This window comes from Cricetulus griseus, chromosome 9, assembly GCF_003668045.3.
Source record: "Cricetulus griseus strain 17A/GY chromosome 9, alternate assembly CriGri-PICRH-1.0, whole genome shotgun sequence".
NCBI classification, from domain to species: Eukaryota; Metazoa; Chordata; class Mammalia; order Rodentia; family Cricetidae; genus Cricetulus; species Cricetulus griseus.
Genome location: NC_048602.1, coordinates 4,920,364 through 4,932,847, shown reverse-complemented (window position 1 = coordinate 4,932,847; position 12,484 = coordinate 4,920,364). Strand labels below are relative to the sequence as shown.

General features: G+C 53.5%; 2 protein-coding genes across 2 annotated transcripts; both read right to left on the bottom strand.

The window, feature by feature from the left end:
* Positions 1 to 858: 858 nt before the first annotated feature.
* LOC113837336 (free fatty acid receptor 3) lies at positions 859 to 1,818 on the bottom strand. Its single transcript, XM_027431079.2, has one exon. It carries the CDS (start codon positions 1,816 to 1,818, stop codon positions 859 to 861), a length of 960 nt encoding a protein of 319 aa, XP_027286880.1.
* Positions 1,819 to 5,978: 4,160 nt separating this feature from the next.
* Positions 5,979 to 6,881, bottom strand: LOC113837332 (free fatty acid receptor 1). The gene has a single exon (XM_027431065.1). The coding sequence runs from the start codon at positions 6,879 to 6,881 to the stop codon at positions 5,979 to 5,981; it is 903 nt and encodes a 300-aa protein (XP_027286866.1).
* Positions 6,882 to 12,484: the final 5,603 nt, after the last annotated feature.

Sequence of the window (12,484 nt, the reverse complement as noted above, 5' to 3'; positions counted from 1 at the left end):
CCCGGTAAGCATTCTGCCAACTGAGCTACATGCCCAGCCCTAAATTAAAAAAAAAAACAAAACAAAAAACAAACAAACAAAAAACTTAAAGATAACATTGTTGTTAGTTTCATTTCTCCAGCCCCATCCTCTGCAGGCGCCTGGGCATTTTGTCCAATCCCATTCCTTCAGTGTGAAGGAGTGTTCCTTCCCTCTACTACCTACACTACCCAGGGAGAGCAAGAAGATATGGAAACATCATTTGCTTTTGCTAGTGCGGAATTTATTGGGATAATTTTTCTCTTTGCTGCCATTGTTCATAAGTATCGCAGAAGATCTGGATTTGCGGAGCTGTGGGAAGGCTCTGGAAAACTTCACAAGGGCAGGCTGTTCCCTCACCCGTGGAACCCTGTCTCCCCTACTCTGAAGAGCCAGGCGTCAGTGGCTTGCACTTCTCCCCACCCCTGTTCCAGGTCTCCAGCTTGGCTCCAGCCCTGGGCATCCTCCCCTACCTCCCCCCCAACCCCCACGGCGCTCCCTAAGGAAGGCACTGAAGCCAATGCTGCTGCAGAGGCTCGGCTCCTTCTTCTAGAAAAGTCTGTCACCATTACAACGTCCCAGAGTGGAATCCAACCAGGGCGTATGAGACGGCGGGAGGGAGGACCACATGGAGAGTCCAGAACGTGAACACGTCCAGGGAAAGCCGAGTGACAGCTGCGTCTCCAGCCTGTCACACGAGTCTCGTCCGTCCTGAGCTAGGGAACTAGAGCCCTGGGGACACAACCCACCTGCCTACTCCTTCCTGCCCCTGGAGATCCCGCTGCCAGCCAAGGCACTGGGCCCATGGTTCCACACCCCTCCTCCTGCCTACCCTTTTCTCTAGCTTGGACACTCCTTGCAAAGCTCTTCTCCGTTCTTTGCCTTCAGCTCCAAGCTGACTTCCTGAGTCCAAGGCACACAGCCTCTGGTCAGCCTCCCCAGGAGCTGCTGAAAGTCGGCTTGGAACTTGGAGGATGAAAAGTAGAAGACTAGAGGGTCGATGCAAGAGTTGAGGGTGCTGAGGAGGAGCACGTAACTCCGCCAGGTCGGGCTCTCACCCCGGACATAGCCCACCACGTGGGACATATTGTAGGGGCCGAAGCAGACGAAGAAGATGAGCAGCGTGGCAGCCAGAAGCCCCATCACCCTCTTGCGTCTGCGCCGGCTGGCTCCCCGGCTCAGAATCCACACCAGGCGGCTGTAGCAGTAACTCGTGATGCACAGGGGCACCATAAAAAGGACCACAGCCATCTCGAGTCGCACAGGCAGGAGCACGGCGAGCTGGTCCTCCCGGAATTCCAGGTAGCAGGTTCCATTGGTACCCTGGCTGTAGGTGGCATTCCCCCAGTACTCGGTGACGTAAACCACACTGCAGTGAGCCGAGGCCAGGAACCAGCAGATGCCACTGACCAGACCAGCCTGGGCCAGTCGTGGCCGGGTCTTGTACCACAGCGGGTAGGCCACGCTCAGGAAACGTTCGATGCTCACGGCCGTCAGAAAGAGCGAGGTGAGATAGATGGTAGTAAAGAAAAGAAACCCCGAGAGGGGACAGAGAATGAAAGGCAGGAGCCATCTCATGCCACAGGCTGCCTCCACCATGCGAAACGGCAGGAACAGTAGCAGGAGCAGGTCCGACAGGGTCAGGTTTAGCAAAAGTAAGTCCACGGCCACGGGGCGGCGGCGCAGCTTGCCCACGAAGACCACCAGGGCCATCACGTTGAGGGGCAGTCCCACGAGGAAGACCAGCAGGTACACGGAAAAGAAAAGCCAGTGATTGCCGGGAGAGAAGCTCTCCCCCATGGTCACGGTTGCTAGGGAGACGGAGATGAAGAGGGAGATGGTTTTTGGGAGTTGGGGAGTCTTCTGTTCCCCCACCAGGAGACTCTTACCCATCCGGCAGGAGTGTTGCCATCACTGTTTAAGCCCACAGACTCACCCCTGCCTTCCTGCCTTTCCTGTCCCCCACCCAGTGCAGACATCACCAAGGTTTCTCCCTCCATGTGCAACCCCCCGGCCCCACACTCACCAGCTTATTGGAAAACCGGAGCTCTGCTGCCCAGCACCGCCCCGGCTCCTCCAGGGCTAGGGCGGTGAGCTAGTTGTCCAGCAGAAATGATAAAGACTTGGTGGTGCCTATGACGTCACTCGTTGCAGAACAACCGCACAAAAGATGCTTTGAGCTCTGCTTATCTCGGCTGTGTCCATATGCAAAAAGAAAAAGGAGAAGAACAAATCCCAAGGCCGCGTGCATCTCTGCACATAGTCTCAGCTGGGACCTTGCTTCCCCCTACTTTGACTTCATCTCCTCCACGTGGATTTCGGGATGTTTCTTTAGAACCGGCATAGCTAATGCTCCCCCGTGTGGGAGATAGAGCGCTTGGACCGAGGGCTGGGCTCTGCAGCCGGCACTGTTTCTTGCTGCGTCTGTGACTTGGGACAGATGAGTACAACTCTGTGTCTCCCATTCTATAAAACAGAGGTAACAATACAATTTCACAGATTAAAACATGCACATTTGACCAGCTGTGTAGCTCAGTGGTAGGAGCGAGCACTTAGACCGCGCTGAAGCTCAGTTGTTAGAGCACTTGCCTGTCTTGTATGAAGCTCTGGGTTCGAGCCCCAGCACCTTAAGCAGTTTGGAAGAAGAATCAAGAGGATCAGGAGTTCAAGGTCATCGTCAACTACGTACAGTTTGAGACCAGCCTGGGCTAAATGAAGCCCTGTCTCAAACAAAACGTAACATGCTAAACACATAGAATAGAGCCTGTCCCTGCCGTGGTACTTGTGGTGCAGGCAAGGATCTGGGGTGATGGTGGTGTCAGAGGCTGTGAAGATTGCAGTTGTCTCTTGGTGGGAGTATAACCCACAACAGGCCCTCGGGGCATCACTATTTTACATCCAGCATCCTTTTTGTTCACGGCAGGAAAGTAACTCTCAGGGTCCCCCTCCTTGTTAGGCATCACGGCTGGTGGAGGTGAGGGGTGGCGTCATGTTTCACGCCTGGCTCTCTTCGTCCTCAGAGACAGCACACCTCTTCACTCAAATATTTATGGAGCAGAGCATGAAACCAACACCCACCCACCAGAATGGCTATAGCACAACACCAGACAGAACCCAAGTTCGGGCAAAATGAAGAAAAGACCCCGAAGCCTTTGTTGATGGTTGGGGATGGCACCATGGGGTGGCCACTTTGGAAAGAAATTTGGTGGTTTCTCTAAAAAACTTAAACATGCATTTACACGATACCAATAATTCCACTGTGAGTGTTTGCTCTTGAAGAGACTCGAGAACAGGCTTGCTCACAAAACTCAGGCTCACATATCATCTGCACCAAGGCCCTAGCAACCATGGCTCACAGTGAAAATATCAGGCCACGATCCCTCAACAGATAAACACACGTGAGGCATGAGGGCAACGGCAGAGCATACCACATGGAAGTTAGACACAGCAGGCTCTGTTTCACATGGTACAATTCCATTTGCATGGAATGTCCAGAAGAGGCAAATATTTTAAAACAGAAAGTAGATTAATGATTGGGAGCCGAGGGTGAGAGGCGAGGTGCTGAAAACAGGGTACAGCCCTGCGCACTTACTTTTGAAAGCTGCCTTGGGTACTTAGCATGTGTGAGTTTTCCGACGTGTGAATTATATCTTGGTTGTTAACCGAGCTACTGTGAGCCAAGCAGTTTTTATTGCTTCCGGGCTTGCATTTAGTGAGAGACTAAATAAAGATATCAATACTAAAAAGAAAGCTCCATCACCTGGGCAGAAGCATGATCAAGAGATCTGGTGGAGGAAGCCTGAGTGGATCGGGCAGAGCAGGCCTCATGGGCCCAGGGAAGGGAGTGGATTGGCCCCCAATGGAAGGAAGCCCAGGTAACTAGGGCAGTGGGCCCCACCCCCAACAGGTGCTCTAGGCCAGCGGAAACAGAGGTTCTCAACACTATGGGGGTGGGCACTGGGGCCCGAATGGACTTACACTAAAACTCTCTTGTGTCCCCGCTGCCCAGAGGCCACGTCTATTTCTGGCTTGCATGGTGAATTGAAAAAAATAAAATAAAATAAAAGGAGGAGGAAGATATGACTATTCCTGAAGTATGGCTAAGACTTTTATTGTAGAGATAAGAGAGAAGGCAGGCAGAGGGGAGAGTCCGGGCTGAACGTGGCTGGCAGACGAAACTGGACCATGGGGGTGTAGGTGTGGGGTGGGAGGAGCAGAAGAGAGGAGCTGCTAACCAAGAGACTGCTGTAGCCAAAATGGCCTGAGTTATACAGGGATCAGGGTAGCAGAAAGGATGCAGAAGCCCAGCCCCTGGGAGGAGAGGTTTAGGGTAGGGGGCGGGGTGAGGAGTTGGGGGAGGAGCCACGGGTACTGAGGGATGCTGGGAGAACTGGCCAGCATCCACTTTGATATATTTGCCAAATAAGTAACACCGAGTTTTCTTTGACAAGAGATCAGGAGTATCTATCTGTTGACAAATGTTTGCTGAGCACCTACTATGCGCTGGTCTCTCTTCTAAGTGTGGTGGATCTACTGTTCAAAAACCCTTACATTCAAACACATTTAAGGCCACAAGGAGACCCCATGCCCATGGGGGTCTCACTGTACAGCCCTAGATGCCCTGGAACTCACTATGTAGACCAGGCTGGCTTTGAACATCCAGAGACCCACTTGCTCAAAGAGATCATTTGTATGAACCAGTCCAAGAGCTCTGGGCACTCTTGGGAGGCTTTACTGTCATGAGAAGAATAAGCTTGGTTCTGACACCTGGCCTCATCAGAGATGCCCAAGTGCCTGCCTCCTTCCTGGCCACTCTCCTCTGCCCTCCCTCTCGTGGGCTGGGGTGTGTCTCTTCTCCATCTCCGAATGGACCACCAGTACAGCTCACATCACAAGGTTTTCTTTCTGGGGGAGCCTGTTGTCTGCTCAAATGAGAATAGAGGTTGCCCATGGCTGGCCCAGCCAACAGGCCACAGAATCTTGTTGGTGTTGGCTCCCTCTGCTGGGCACTGTGTCTGGTGCAAAGCTTCCCATCTGAAACAGCAGGCACCTGGCTGAATCAACAGGTTGTGTGAGTTGGGCAGCTGTAGCCTGTGCCAACAGCCTCGTCGTTTCTGTTGGTTGAGGCAGGGGAAATCACTTTGAGGCTAGTTCAAGACCAGCCTGGCTATTACCCGCCTAAACCCTGTTAAAACAGAAGGGGGGTGGTAGCTGGGGACATAGCTTAGCCGTAGAGCACTTGCCTAGCAGGTGCAAGGCACACAGGCATGAACGCATGAGCATGCGAGCACACACACACACACACACACACACACACACACACACACACACACACACACACAGGGGTGGGGCTACTCTACATGGAAGGGTTCTATGAGGATGAAATGAGTCAACCGGCGTGATGAGACACGCCCACGGTTAGAAGCCTCTTTTACTGTCCCCAAAGCCCCAGCTTCTCTCCAGCCTACTTTCTGTGGTCGACTGGAAGGCTGCCATCTAGTGGCTGAAAAAGGGTATGGCAGGGTCATAATGTTGCTTCCTTTCTTCAGAAATGGAAAATGTTCTTCCCTCAGAAATTATTTCAAGGAAACACTCCAAAATTGGGTCACTATGGTGGTGTCTCTCCTGATCAGAAACAGGCCTCTTCCTCATGCCCAGGAGTGCAGGGCTGCGCACAGCCTACAGCAGGCAGGTGGTTAGGACATGAGGGTCAGTCAGAAGCAGTTAGGAGGCGAACTGGGATGTATCAGGCAGTTGTACTGTCCCCTGTTCCCAGCTCTTGACCTCCACGCTCTTCTTTGTACAGGGACACTGTCCTCTCCGTGTACAGCCCATCCCGTGAGTGGTTTCTGTGATGGCTTTGGGCCAGGCTGCTCCCGGGTTGCGGTGGAGCAGCCTTCTTGGGGGCCTGGCAGAGTCATCCACAGATACTCAATGCCCCTTGCCCCCAGAGGTGGCTGCTACTTCTGAATTGTTCCTCCTTGAGTCCTTGGCATACATACTGTCCCTCGGCCAGGACCTGCTCCCAAGTAGCCGGTGACTAATGGGTTGAGCACCACACTCCAGGCCCCTGTGATGAGCCCCAATTTCCTCCAGGAGTCTCCTAGGTCCGGGTTTATGAAACTTGCCACATTGGAGGCATTGTAGGGCCCCAAGCAGAGCAGGAGTGTGAGAAGGGCTCCTCCAGCCACCCAAGCTGCCCTGAGCTTCCGTTTGTGGCTCAGGCCTGAGTGGACCAAAGCCCGCAGGCAGCCCACATAGCAGAAGGCGGTGATGGCCAAGGGCATAAAGAAGAGCAGGATGGAAAAACTGAGGCGGGCAGGGCGGGCAGAGTTGGGATCCCAGGCTTCCAGGCAGACCGGGGAACCATTCACGGGTATGCTGATTCCCAGGGAACTGGTGGTGTTGGTCAGCCAGCCTCCAGGAGCCTCCAAGCCAAGGACCAGTCCCATGTGGCAGAGGACCAGGACCCATATAGCCACACACACGCCCCAGGAATAGCGGGGCCTCCGAATGGCTTGGTACCCGAAGGGGAAGGCAGCCCCCAGGTAGCGGCCAGCACTGAGAGCCGCCAGGAAGCCTCCACTCGCATAGAGTGGAGCAAAGTGAGCCAAGACAAAGACGGAGCAGAAGGGGAGTGGCAGGGGCCAGGCCCCAGAAGCCAGGGCCTCCACAGCCTTCAGGGGTAGTGTGATGGCCAGGAGGAGGTCAGAGCAGCCCAGGTGGAGTGTATAGACCAGGTTGGGGGTGAGTCGCAGTCTGGCATGGGCCACGGCTCCTCGGATGGCCAACAGGTTCAGCGGGAAGCCCAGTGCAAAGGCGGACACATAGAGGGCGAAGGAGAGCTGTGGAGACAGGGCCATGGGGCGGGCTGGCTGCTGGCTGCCTGCTGCTGGGGCTCCAGCTCACTGTACTGGTTCATCAGCCGAGGGGAAAAGGCGCTTGAACCCGATGCCGGTGTCCCAACTGCCCAGAGCACCAGGAGTCAGTCCTAGAGCCCCTGAGGATGCCGAGGCCCGCAGGAAGAGACGGAAGATGGAGAGCCACAGAGCCGGGAGCAGTCCTCTCAGTCCCCAGCTGTCCCCTCCACAGTACCGCCTCTTAGGGTGAAGATAACAAGTCAGTGTGACAGGAAGAGATAGAAGGTTCCAGAGCTGAGGCGACCTCTGCTCCTGTAGACTCTGAGGAGAGAGGGAGGAGAGGAAGGTCAGAACCAGGCTGCATGCATGTCAGAGACCCCTTAGTTCACTTGCTGTCCCTTTCTCCGTGACCAGAGTTGCCCTCAATAGGACAGAACCTTCACCAGAGAGATTAGGGCCTGGAAGAATGGCTCAGCAGTTAAGAGCGCATGCGGCTTCCAGGAGACTCAAGGAGGGAATCCTGGCGCCATATCAGTTGCCTCACAGCCATCTATAAGCCCAGTGACAAGTTCTTTGGCTTCTGTACACACTTACATTTTTTTTTAATTTTTAAATTTTTTTTTTGGTTTTTCGAGACAGAGTTTCTCTGTGGCTTTGGAGGCTGTCCTGAAATTAGCTCTTGTAGACCAGGCTGGTCTTGAACTCACAGAGATCCCCCTGCCTCTGCCTCCCCAGTGCTGGGATTAAAGGTGTGCGCTACCACCATCCGGCATACACTTATACATTTTTAAAAAGAGAAGAACCAGGAGGGGTGGTACACGTCTTTAATCCCAGCAGTAGCAGGAAGATCTCTGTGAGTTTGTGGCTAGCCTGGTCTCCATATGGAGTTGCAGGACAGCCAGGGCTGCATAGTGAGGCCCTGTTTCAGAGACAGAAAGAGCTAGAAACACACACACACACACACACACACACACACACACACACACACACACGGGGGGGAGAGAGAGAGAGAGAGACAGAGAGAGAGAGACAGAGAGAGAGATAGATCAGTGTCTGTTGGATACTAGCTATATCAGGCAGGGAGAGGCAGGCAAGGGGTATAGAAAGACAATAGACAGCCCAAAGACCAGTCAGCTCCCGTCAGTAAGTCACACCTCAGGAACATCCTGGTACAGGAACCCAGGGAAGATAGGAGCCTTCGAAAGTGGTACTCACCTCCTGGTGCTGCCAGATACCTCTGAGGCTCGGGAGTCCCCTTGCAGGGCTATTAGGTGATGCCCAGGATGGGCAGTGAGCTGGAAGGGAGAGAAGGGCGGGGCGGCCATTAGCAGGAGGCACTAGCGCCTGGATGAGCAGCAGATGGAGCATTCTGTGCTGTCCTCCGGAGGTGAGGGGGTACAGAGGAAGGATGGGCACAGGCGGCTTGGCCGAAGGCCTTAAAGAGGCAGCATTCATGGGGCACAGCATTGTGCCCTCCTGACTCGTTCACTGCCTGTTCAAACCCACGGGGAGCTCGGCCCACCCCAGTGCTGGATGAGCTCCTGGGCAGATTTTGCTTTATCGACTCACTTCTAGGTAACAACAACAACAACAAAGGGCATTGTAAAGGGCATGCTGCCCTTTGTAGATTGACAGTAAAAGAATCACTCAGTGGCCTAAGCCTGGTGTTGCAACCTATAATTCCAGCCATTCTAGAAGTTGATGTAGGAGGATTGCAAGTTCAAGACCAACCTGGGCTACAGAGCGAGTTCAAATTCAGCCTGAGATACTGGCTCAAAATAAAAACTGATGGAGGGCTGGAGATTTGGCTCTGTGATGCACCACCTGCCTAGAATCCCCCCGTGAGGGTCTGGGGGCGTGGCTCAGGGTTAGAGCCCCTGCCTAGAATCCCCCAGTGAGGGGCTGGGGCGTGGCTCAGTGGTAGAGCCCCTGCCTAGAATCCCCCCGTGAGGGTCTGGGGGCGTGGCTCAGGGGTAGAGCCCCTGCCTAGAATCCCCCAGTGAGGGTCTGGGGGCGTGGCTCAGTGGTAGAGCCCCTGCCTAGAATCCCCCAGTGAGGGGCTGGGGTGTGGCTCAGTGATTGAATGTTTGCCTAGCTTACACAAGGCCCTGGTTTCCATCCCCCAAACCCATAATTTATTTTTAATTTGTTTCATCTATATAGACACTTGGCAGTTCTGGTTTCAATCCTATGCAGCAACGTTCTCACTGAGGATCCATAATCTTCCCTAAGCAGTTTTCTTGGTGATCAGGTCATTCAGGGTTCCTCAGGCTGTGTGACCCAGAGTCTGCTATCTCTGTTAAAAGGCCGGCCTCATGAGTGCCAAGGTCTGTCTTGCCCAGGACATGGTGCCCCAAGGTGCTCTGGTCCCAGGAGAGTTGCTTATTCAAAGGTAGAAGGCTGTAGTGTTCTGGAGTCTAGGCCTCTGGGCTTCCTGGCCACCTGCTCTTCACGCCTCAGTAAGGCTGTTGACACCCACATCTTGTGGTCAATGGGTCATGAAGGAGCTTTATATTGGCAGCTGGGCTTGGGGACAGGATAAGCAGGTACCTGATGGTTGCCAGGAAGCCGAATCCTGACCTCATCAGCCTCAGGGCTGCCTTCTGCTCCTTCGAGAAGACCTTGCCCTTGGAGGTCTTTGGAGACCCCTGGCTTGACTGACAGCCTCATGAGAGTGGCTCTGTGCGTTACAATTCTTGCATCCCAACAAGGGGGCTCTGCCAGATGTGGGTTTCTGTTTTATGGTTGTTGTTGTTGTTGTTTTGTGTTTTGAGATGAGGCCTCAAGCAGCCGGGGCTGGTGTCAGACTGCTCTGTAGGGGAGCATGATCTCACCTTCCAATCCTACAATCCCTTCCTCCTTTATGCTAAGATTACAGGCAGCAACACCGTGCCCCGATTATGTAGTGTTGGGCATAGAACCCCGGGATTCATCCTTACGAGGCAAGCACTCTACTCACTGAGCCAAAATGGCAAATTTGAACTCACTCAATGCTTGTCATATATACTGATAAGTTTGTTAGTAGTTGAACATTGCTGGACTTCATCGTGGGTCTAAAAACCCCTAAAACCTCTCTCTCAATGTAAAAAAGGGGGGCACCTGGAGAAACGGCTCTGAAAAGCACCAAACATTCTTAACTGCTGAGATAACACTCCAGCCCCCCCAAATATTTATTTACATGTGTGTGGGGGTGCATAGTGTGTACATATCGGTCAGAGGACACCTTTTGGGGGAGTCAGTTCTCCCCTTCCACCTTGTGGGTCCTGGGAATCGAACTCAGGTTATCAGGTTCGGAGGCCGGTGCCCGTGACCACTGCCGTCTCCTCAGCTCTCTGTTTAAATGGCATGTAAAGTCCCACTGGCCCCCAAAGAAGTTAATGGTGCTCACAGGAAACCAATCTGGGCACAAAGAGGGAGTGGGTGCCATGCTCTGGCACTGGGAAGGATGAGAAGGGAGGAAGGGAAGGAACGGAACCCTTCTGGGGATCCTCTGGTGTGCCAGGAGTTGCACGTTCCTTGCCTCTGTGGTTGGTTGAGCAGATAAATGTAGGATTGGGTCCTTCAGTCAGTAGCCAATGTCTACGCTGTTTCTCTGGGTGGTATCCCATGTTGAGGACAGCTGTGAGGGCCAATCCACATCCTCGTATTTCTTTGTTATTGTTGTTTTTTGAGACTGCATCTCAATGTAACCCAGGCTAGCCTCCTATCTCCCTGTCTCAGGCTTCCCAGTTCTGGTATTACAGGATTGTACCACAACACCTAACTTTTTTTTTCTCCTTTTACTCATTCTTCAAGAAATGTAAAGATGGAATTTGGAGTTGAGGATTTGGGAGTTTTGCCCTCTGCACTTGGCTTTTTGTTTTTTTGTTTTGTTTTGTTTTGTTTTTGAGACAGGGTTTCTCTGTGTAACCCTGGCAGTCCTGGAACGAACTCTCTCTCTCTCTCTCTCTCTCTCTCTCTCTCTCTCTCTCTCTCTCTCTCTCTCTCGACCAGGCTGGCCTCGAACTCGTGGAGATTTGCCTGCCTTTGCCTCTGGAGTGCTGGGTTTAAAGGTGTGCACCGCAGTGGCCAGCTGAACTTGGCTTCTTTGTCTTCTTTTTTTGTTTGTTTTGTTTTTTGAGACAGGGTTTCTCTGTCTAGCCTTGGCTGTCCTGGAACTCACTCTGTAGACCAGGCTAGCCTTGGCTTCTTAATGCTGCTACGCTGTTGAATTGAGACTGGCCTTTACTTCCTTGAGTCACCTATGTAGCAGACATTGGCAAACATCTCCATCTTGGAGAAACTGAGGCTCAGTCACATTGGAAATCTGCGAAGAGCACTCAGCTAGTTAAGATGCTGTGGGTCTCCCTAGCAGTGGGAGCAGGGGCCGTCTCTGACTCTGTTACCTGCTTTTGGGACCCTTTTCCTCATACTGGGCTGCATTGTCCAGCCTTAATCTGAGGGGAGGCACCTAGTCTTACTGCAACTTGACACGCCATGTTTGGTTGGTATCTATGGGAGGCCTGCCCTTTTATAGAGAGAAAAAGATGAGAAACGGATGAGGGAGCCAGAAGGGGGGTGGGAAGTAAGAGACTGGGAGGAGAGGAGGGAGGGGAAACTGAGGCTGGGATGGAAGGAGGAGGAGGAGGAGGAGGAGGAGGAGGAGGAAGGAAGAAGAAGAAGAAGAAGAAGAAGAAGAAGAAGAAGAAGAAGAAGAAGAAGAAGAAGAAGAATCAAGATACAAGCTAATGCTTGCCCAGCTGCAAAGCCAGTATGCTTTTCCAGAAACACAAGTAACAGCACCTGGTGGTGCAGGCGTGTCATCCTAGCTACTTGGGGGGCTCAAGCAGGAGGACTGTAAGTTCAAAGCCTGCCTGAGCTACGAGTGAGTTCAAGATACCGTTTCAAAATAAATCGGAGGCTAGAAGAGTGGCTGAGTACTAGAACTAGTAGATCTAACAGTGAGGGGCTGGGGCGTGGCTCAGTGGTAGAGCCCCTGCCTAGAATCCCCCAGTGAGGGGCTGGGGGTGTGGCTCAGTGGTAGAGCCCCTGCCTAAAATCCCCCAGTGAGGGGCTGGGGGCGTGGCTCAGTGGTAGAGCCCCTGCCTAGAATCCCCCAGTGAGGGGCTGGGGGCGTGGCTCAGTGGTAGAGCCCCTGCCTAGAATCCCCCAGTGAGGGGCTGGGGGCGTGGCTCAGTGGTAGAGCCCCTGCCTAGAATCCCCCAGTGAGGGGCTGGGGGTGTGGCTCAGTGGTAGAGCCCCTGCCTAGAATCCCCCAGTGAGGGGCTGGGGGTGTGGCTCAGTGGTGGAGCCCCTGTCTAGAATCCCCCACCAGTGAGGGGATGGGGGCGTGGCTCAGTGGTAGAGCCCCTGCCTAAAATCCCCCTGTGAGGGGATGGGGGCGTGGCTCAGTGGTAGAGCCCCTGCCTAGAATCCCCCAGTGAGGGGCTGGGGGTGTGGCTCAGTGGTAGAGCCCCTGTCTAGAATCCCCCAGTGAGGGGCTGGAGCCTGGCTCTAAGTTTAATATCAACACTACATGGCAGCAGTACCCCCATCTACTGATTTGATCACGAGATGACCCTGAGTCTCTGTCCCTTGCTCCAAGCTCCAAAAAGCCATTCCCATCT

Excerpts from the sequence above, each read along its gene's own strand:
- LOC113837336 (XM_027431079.2), bottom strand. The coding sequence starts at position 1,818 with ATGGGGGAGAGCTTCTCTCCCGGCAATCACTGGCTTTTCTTTTCCGTG.
- LOC113837332 (XM_027431065.1), bottom strand. The coding sequence starts at position 6,881 with ATGGCCCTGTCTCCACAGCTCTCCTTCGCCCTCTATGTGTCCGCCTTT.